Here is an 8,928-nt window from a genome sequence, read left to right on the forward strand (position 1 = left end):
GGTCGAGGTAAGTATTCTTCTTGAAGTAGCTCATTGAAGTTTATAGGAATTCATTTGAATTTAGTACATTGATATTGTCGAGTCCTAGATGTTAGTTTTACACGTCCAAATCATTCAGTGGAACCAAAGAAGGTATTGTAAATGGTTGAGGTAAGTAAATGCTTCTTAAAGTGGGTTTTTGAAGTTCATAGGGCACTTCTTCGAATTTAGTTCATTGAAATTATCGAGTTCTACTTGTTGGAAATCATTCGATTCAACTAAATAAGGGATTGGAGGTGGTTACTACAATTTAGTAGTAATAATATAAGTACCACTTAATTATATTAAGTGTCAAAAATATAATAGAGAGATTTATAATACTATTGCATTTAGCATACTGAATACAATAACATCAACTTAATTGTCACTGAATATTTTTACAACAGAAAATATTTTTGCAACAAAATAAAAAAAAATCTATTGCCACCAATTCCTATTTTGTTATAGTGGGTTGAGGTAAGTATATTTCTTGAAGTAGTCTATTAAAGTTATTTATAAGATTATTAGGCGAAGAACATAAATTGGACGTATGAATCTTCATGCCACATTTACTGAAGCTGTGCATATGGATCTTTATGTCAAATTTATGGAATTTGTGCAACAACTTGGTGAAGGTGTTGAAATAGAGGAGGATGGACCTTCATGACAAATTTATGAAAGTTGTACAACAACTCGGAGAAGATCAGGTATCCAACTATTGAGGTGATGACAACGGAGTGCTCAACAACAAATAACATAAGAGTGTATATTGTTGAGCTAAATATGATTCTTGAAGTGATTCATTTAACTTCATAGGGAATTCATTTGACACCTGTACATTGGAACGATTTCCATTATCCGATAAATAATTAAACATATTGAAATGATGTACACCGTAACAAGTGTCTATTTGATTTTCTATCATTTTTCAATTGAAATGGCCGAGTTCTTGATTTTGGATCAAGCCATTTGATCCTGCGGAGAAATCATTTGGTAGAACTAAAGAAGATACTACAAGTGATTGAAAACAGTATGTTTCTTGAAATGGTTCGTCAAAAAATAATTTATCTATTAGAAAGGATTTCATCTCCCCTATGGTAACATTAATCAAAGGGAAATGATATGCAAGTGGAAGTGCTCTTTATTTCTCAATTAAAAGTTCTTAAATAGATTTTTGTAAAAAAACTATTAATAACAGAACACATAAATTACTCCTATTTATAATGATATAACAAACTCCACTAATCTTGTAGCCTAGAAACCAAGAAATGACATACTTAACTCCTAAACAATAGCAACAAACAAACCATTACCGCATAAAGAAGCTAGTAACAGTATATATTTACGTAAGTATATCATTGAATACAAGGAATAAATAAAATCAATTGAATTTTTTTTGAAAAAAGACAAATATTATTATTATTATTATTAATAATAATAATAATAATAATAGTAATAATAATAATGAGCGCTTGAGAAATTTTATATATATAAGACAATAAAACTATAAAAGTTATGTGTATTTCACAAAAATATAAATATAAAGCAAAGAAAAAAAAGTACACGTGTGTAGATTTATTTGAAATACAAGAGAAAGAAATATTTGTTCTTTTAAATTAAACAAAAATCTTGTTAAGAAATTTTTGTATATCACATCAACTAATTGAATTGGACTTGTCTCAGTGTAATCACATAAAATGCAAAGAAATATAAATTTTTTTTGTTTTTTGGTATTAAGGACCTTGTTAATGTGACTCAGAAAGTGTATAACTAAACCAAAAAATGAATGTAAGGATATTTTTAAGCAAAATAAGTGAGAATAAGATATTTTTAACGGTTTCCTATAGTTTATGGTATTTTAAATCGTTTTCCAACTAGAATATTGTAAACAAAGTTAAGAATGTAGAGAACATTCTACTCCTTGAATTAAGAAAACCTTATGTACGCCAAAGGCTCAACATAATTTTATCATAAGTCCATGGTGTTTGAAGGATTTTTAACCGTTCTTTACTTAAAATGTTGCACTATTAATGAGAACGATTTAAGTTGGTTTCCTAGTTTGAAAGAGATCTATTTTAATCGCGTTCATATTAATCTCATTACTCTCTCCAAACTTATCTGTAACGGTATTTCAACCATGTGAAGAGATCATCAAGTGGAACTAAAGAAGGTATTGTAGGTTATTGAGATAAGTATGCTTCTTGAAATGTTTCGTTAAATTTAATAGGGAACTTATATGAATTTCGTACATCGAAATGGTAAATTTCTAGATATTGGTTCCAACCATTTAACCTTGTGAGAAGAAATCATACCGGTTGAACTAAAGAAGGTACTACACGTGGTCGAGGTAAGTATTTTTCTTGAAGTGGCTCGTTGAAGTTTATAGGAATTCATTTGAATTTAGTACATTGATATTGTCGAGTCCTGGTGTTAGTTCTACACGTCCAAATCATTCAGTGGAACCAAAGAAGGTATTGCAAATGGTTGAGTTAAGTAAATGCTTCTTAAAGTGGGTTTTTGAAGTTCATAGGGCACTTCTTCGAATTTAGTTCATTGAAATTATCGAGTTCTACTTGTTGGTTCCCACCGTTCAACCCTCTAAAGAAATCATTCGATTCGACTAAATAAGGGATTGGAGGTGGTTACTACAATTTAGTAGTAATAATATAAGTACCACTTAATTATATTAAGTGTCAAAAATATAATAGAGAGATTTATAATACTATTGCATTTAGCATACTGAATACAATAACATCAACTTAATTGTCACCGAATATTTTTACAACAGAAAATATTTTTGCAACAAAATAAAAAAAATCTATTGCCACCAATTCCTATTTTGTTATAGTGGGTTAAGGTAAGTATATTTCTTGTAGTAGTCTGTTAAAGTTATTTATAAGATTATTAGGCGAAGAACATAAATTGGACGGATGGATCTTCATGCCACATTTACGGAAGCTGTGCATATGGATCTTCATGCCAAATTCATGGAATTTGTGCAACAACTTGGTGAAGGTGTTGAAATAGAGGAGGATGGACCTTCATGACAAATTTATGAAAGTTGTACAACAACTCGGAGAAGATCAGGTATCCAACTATTGAGGTGATGAGAAAGGAGTGCTTAACAACAAATAACAGAAGAGTGTATATTGTTGAGCTAAATATGATTCTTGAAGTGATTCATTTAACTTCATAGGGAATTCATTTGACACTTGTACGTTGGAACGATTTCCATTATCCGATAAATAATTAAACATATTGAAATCATGTACACCGTAAAAAGTGTCTATTTGATTTTCTATCATTTTGCAATTGAAATGGCCGAGTTCTAGATTTTGGATCAAGCCATTCGATCCTGCGGAGAAATCATTTGGTAGAACTAAAGAAGATACTACAAGTGATTGAAAACAATATGTTTCTTGAAATGGTTCGTCAAAAAATAATTTATCTATTAGAAAGGATTTCATCTCCCCTATGGTAACATTAATCAAAGGGAAATGATATGCAAGTGGAAGTGTTCTTTATTTCTCAATTAAAAGTTCTTAAATAGATTTTTTTTTAAAAACTATTAATAACAGAACACATAAATTACTCCTATTTATTCTGATATAACAAACTCCACTAATCTTGTAGCCTAGAAACCAAGAAATGACATACTTAACTCCTAAACAATAGCAACAAACAAACCATTACCGCATAAAGAAGCTAGTAAGAGTATGAATTTACGTAACTATATCATTGAATACAAGGAATAAATAAAATCAATTGAATTTTTTTTGAAAAAAGACAAATATTATTATTATTATTATTATTATTATTATTATTATTAATAATAATAATAATAATAATAATGAGCGCTTGAGAAATTTTATATATATAAGACAATAAAACTATAAAAGTTATGTGTATTGACAAAAATATAAATATAAAGCAAAGAAAAAAAAGTACACGTGTGTAGATTTATTTGAAATACAAGAGAAAGAAATATTTGTTCTTTTAAATTAGACAAAAACCTTGTTAAGAAATTTTTGTATATCACATCAACTAATTGAATTGGACTTGTCTCAGTGTAATCACGTAAAATGCAAAGAAATATATATATTTTTTTATTTTTTGGTATTAAGGACTTTGTTAAGATAGAGTGTGACTCAGAAAGTGTATAACTAAACCAAAAAATGAATATAAGGATATTTTTAAGCAAAATAAGTAAAAAAAAAAGATATTTTTAACGGTTTTCTATAGTTTATGGTATTTTAAATTGTTTTCCAACTAGAATATTGTAAACAAAGTTAAGAATGTAGAGAACGTTCTACTCCTCGAATTAAGAAAACCTTATGTACGCCAAAGGCTCAACATAATTTTACCATAAATCTATGGTGTTTGAAGGAATTTAACCGTTCTTTATTTAAAATGTTGCACTATTAATGAGAACAATTTTAGTTGGTTTCCTAGTTTGAAAGAGATCTATTTTAATCGCGTTCATATTAATCTCATTACTCTCTCCAAACTTATCTGTAACGGTATTTCAACCATGTGAAGAGATCATCAAGTGGAACTAAAGAAGGTATTGTAGGTTATTGAGATAAGTATGCTTCTTGAAGTGATTCGTTAAATTTAATAGGGAACTTATTTGAATTTCGTACATCGAAATGGTCAATTTCTAAATATTGGTTCCAACCATTTAACCTTGTGAGAAGAAATCATACCGGTTGAACTAAAGAAGATACTACATGTGGTCGAGGAAAGTATTCTTCTTGAAGTGGCTCATTGAAGTTTATAGGAATTCATTTGAATTTAGTACATTGATATTATCGAGTCCTGGGTGTTAGTTCTACACGTCCAAATCATTCAGTGGAACCAAAGAAGGTATTGCAAATGGTTGAGGTAAGTAAATGCTTCTTAAAGTGGGTTTTTGAAGTTCATAGGGCACTTCTTCGAATTTAGTTCATTGAAATTATCGAGTTCTACTTGTTGGTTCCCACCGTTCAACCCTCTAAAGAAATCATTCGATTCAACTAAATAAGGGATTGGAGGTGGTTACTACAATTTAGTAGTAATAATATAAGTACCACTTAATTATATTAAGTGTCAAAAATATAATAGAGAGATTTATAATACTATTGCATTTAGCATACTGAATACAATAACATCAACTTAATTGTCACTGAATATTTTTACAACAGAAAATATTTTTGCAACAAAATAAAAAAAAATCTATTGCCACCAATTCCTATTTTGTTATAGTGGGTTGAGGCAAGTATATTTCTTGAAGTAGTCTATTAAAGTTATTTATAAGATTATTAGGCGAAGAACATAAATTGGACGGATGAATCTTCATGCCACATTTACTGAAGGTGTGCATATGGATCTTCATGTCAAATTCATGGAATTTGGGCAACAACTTGGTGAAGGTGTTGAAATAGAGGAGGATGGACCTTCATGACAAATTTATGAAAGTTGTACAACAACTCGGAGAAGATCAGGTATCCAACTATTGAGGTGATGACAACGGAGTGCTCAACAACAAATAACATAAGAGTGTATATTGTTGAGCTAAATATGATTCTTGAAGTGATTCATTTAACTTCATAGGGAATTCATTTGACACCTGTACATTGGAACGATTTCCATTATCCGATAAATAATTAAACATATTGAAATGATGTACACCGTAACAAGTGTCTATTTGATTTTCTATCATTTTTCAATTGAAATGGCCGAGTTCTTGATTTTGGATCAAGCCATTTGATCCTGCGGAGAAATCATTTGGTAGAACTAAAGAAGATACTACAAGTGATTGAAAACAGTATGTTTCTTGAAATGGTTCGTCAAAAAATAATTTATCTATTAGAAAGGATTTCATCTCCCCTATGGTAACATTAATCAAAGGGAAATGATATGCAAGTGGAAGTGCTCTTTATTTCTCAATTAAAAGTTCTTAAATAGATTTTTGTAAAAAAACTATTAATAACAGAACACATAAATTACTCCTATTTATAATGATATAACAAACTCCACTAATCTTGTAGCCTAGAAACCAAGAAATGACATACTTAACTCCTAAACAATAGCAACAAACAAACCATTACCGCATAAAGAAGCTAGTAACAGTATATATTTACGTAACTATATCATTGAATACAAGGAATTAAAAAAATCAATTGAATTTTTTTTGAAAAAAGACAAATATTATTATTATTATTATTATTATTAATAATAATAATAATAATAATAGTAATAATAATAATGAGCGCTTGAGAAATTTTATATATATAAGACAATAAAACTATAAAAGTTATGTGTATTTGACAAAAATATAAATATAAAGCAAAGAAAAAAAAGTACACGTGTGTAGATTTATTTGAAATACAAGAGAAAGAAATATTTGTTCTTTTAAATTAAACAAAAACCTTGTTGAGAATTTTTTGTATATCACATCAACTAATTGAATTGGACTTGTCTCAGTGTAATCACAGAATCATTTTAGTTGGTTTCCTAGTCTGAAAGAAATCTGTTTTAATCGCGTTCATATTGATACTTCAACTCTCTTTGTACTTATTCGCAAGTGTCCTTGAACTATGTTTTATACGATGTTGCAATCTTTATCGAATTTTAGTACACCTCATCAAGATCAACTTAGGAAAGTTCATGTGAATTATGATAAGCGATATATATCACATTTCTCTGTTTAACTTAATTAGTATATTCCTAGCTTTACTGATCTTTTTCGCGCTTTTCCCATTGCATTTACGAGTTTTGTAGGTTCTATTGGACGAGTTGAAAGGCCAAACAAATCGCAGCAAGCGTTATAAATCTAGAAATTACATATATTGGTGCAATGCCTTGAAAAGCTTTGAGATTCTCGAATCAACTATAACTACAAAAGAAGGCGCCCATCAACTTAGCGTGGAGCTCCATTGGTAAAAGAAAGCGTAAGACGCAGTACAAGTGTGAGAAAACGTCCAAAAATTTAACAGATTTCGTTTGATGGAATGCGCGTTCTCAGAATAGTTCTATTTATAGTTAACAATGGTACTCCCTCCGTCCGGAATTGTTTATCATGGTTTTTATTTTTAGAGTCAAATTATAAAAACTTTGACTAACATTTTAAGCTGTATTTTTTCATCATATTAATATGTAAAAAATTGTAATTTATAGTACTTTTCATGTAGTTTTAGAATATCTAATTTTTTTTGTTTTAAAATATCCAATTAATATAATCTAATTTATTTTCTAACTTTCGATAAGCGCAACATGACAAACAATTCCGGAGGGAGGGAGTATTGTTGATGGATTTTAAATATGCCGTATACAACTTTGTAAGTTTTTTGTAAAATTTTCGTATATTTTAGCTATGCTTTTCTTTATTGTTCCACCAATTTCGATCACAATCAATTTATAATTTTTAGGAAAAAAAAAAAAGAACCATTCAAACTAATTTTACAAAATGTCAAAAAAAAAAAAAACAAAACAATATCTTCTCATTGTCTCGTTTCCATGCCGGCATTTCTTGTTTTCTACAACAACAAACAAAAAGATGAAAAATTCATAAATTATATGTAAAGTAAAAAATTAATTGAATCAGCAATTCAACAAAATTAGTTCCTACTCATTTCGCAAACTTGAAATGAGAATTTTTCTATTCTCCCTCGTTATAATTGTTGCTTTAATAATCGTCGATTCATCTTCCCCTGTTTCAGCTCATGTTTCCCCTGTTTCTGCTCATTTTTACGATAACGTTCGTAATTCTACCTGGAACTATTTCAACAACTACTTGGGTTGCCGCGTTGGGCAAAAGATTAAAGGATTAGCGAAAATCAAACAGTATTTTCAACGTTTTGGGTATATTGATGATTCTTTGAGCAATGATTTTACAGATGAATTTGATCAACTTCTTTTATCAGCTCTGAAGAGTTATCAATTAAACTTTAATCTTAACGTAACCGGAGAATTCGACTTCTCCACTCTTCAAAATATGGTAAAACCAAGATGCGGTAATCCAGATATAGCAAAAAAGGGCTACGGGGGCAAAACTCCAATGGATCATACAGTGGCACATTTCTCGTTTTTCGAAGGCCAGCGACGTTGGCCTTCGAGTAAGAGTAAATTAAAGTATGCATTTCTACCGGAGAATCAGTTGACGGATTCTGTTAAGTTAGCTTTTAGGAGGGCGTTTGATAAATGGTCAAAAGTAACACCGTTAACTTTTAAAGAGATGGGTTCTTATAGATCCGCGGATATTCGGATAGGGTTTTTTGTCCGAGACCATGGAGATGGTAACCCGTTCGATGGACCCATGAAGGTTTTGGCACACGCGTTTGCACCTCCAATAGGGTTTTTCCACTTAGATGGCGAGGAAAATTGGATGGTTGACGGCGAGTATTTGAAAGAAGGGATGGTGGATCTTGAATCAGTTGCGGTTCATGAAATCGGGCATTTATTGGGTTTGGATCATTCGTTCGAAAAAGACGCGGTTATGTTTCCGACACTTGAAGATGGAACGAGGAAAGTGGAGTTGTCAAGAGATGATATTGAAGGGGTACAAATGTTATATGGGTCAAACCCGGATTATAATGGGTCAAGTACGGTTTACACACACCATCAAGAGAATGATATTAGTGGATACTCCACTTTTCGTTCATTGTGCCCACATTGGCTTGTTGGATTTTTCTTAGCATTGGTGCTTTCGATTTCTCTATAGTTAGTGTGTATTATTATTATCTTAATTGTATGATTTGATTATAATTAGGCAATATTTATGATGTCCACATGGACACATATATACTTTTAAAGTATAATATTAAATAGTGCAGAGGGGTAAAAGGTTTTATGTTTTATTAGTTTAAACCGGTAACAAACCAATAAGATATTCTTTATCGGTTTATCGATTTTTGATAGTTGTCGATTTGA

At 30.3% G+C, this 8,928-nt stretch overlaps 1 protein-coding gene across 1 annotated transcript; it reads left to right on the forward strand.

The window, feature by feature from the left end:
* The first annotated feature begins 7,403 nt into the window (after positions 1–7,403).
* LOC101252585 (metalloendoproteinase 3-MMP) lies at positions 7,404–8,906 on the forward strand. The gene has a single exon (XM_010322326.4). It carries the CDS (start codon positions 7,646–7,648, stop codon positions 8,717–8,719), a length of 1,074 nt encoding a protein of 357 aa, XP_010320628.1. The 5' UTR covers positions 7,404–7,645; the 3' UTR covers positions 8,720–8,906.
* Positions 8,907–8,928: the final 22 nt, after the last annotated feature.

The sequence above is a fragment of the Solanum lycopersicum genome, chromosome 5 (assembly GCF_036512215.1).
Source record: "Solanum lycopersicum chromosome 5, SLM_r2.1".
Classification (NCBI taxonomy): domain Eukaryota; kingdom Viridiplantae; phylum Streptophyta; class Magnoliopsida; order Solanales; family Solanaceae; genus Solanum; species Solanum lycopersicum.

What these genes read in the sequence shown, in the direction of transcription:
- LOC101252585 (XM_010322326.4), top strand. Translation starts at nt 7,646, where the DNA reads ATGAGAATTTTTCTATTCTCCCTCGTTATAATTGTTGCTTTAATAATC.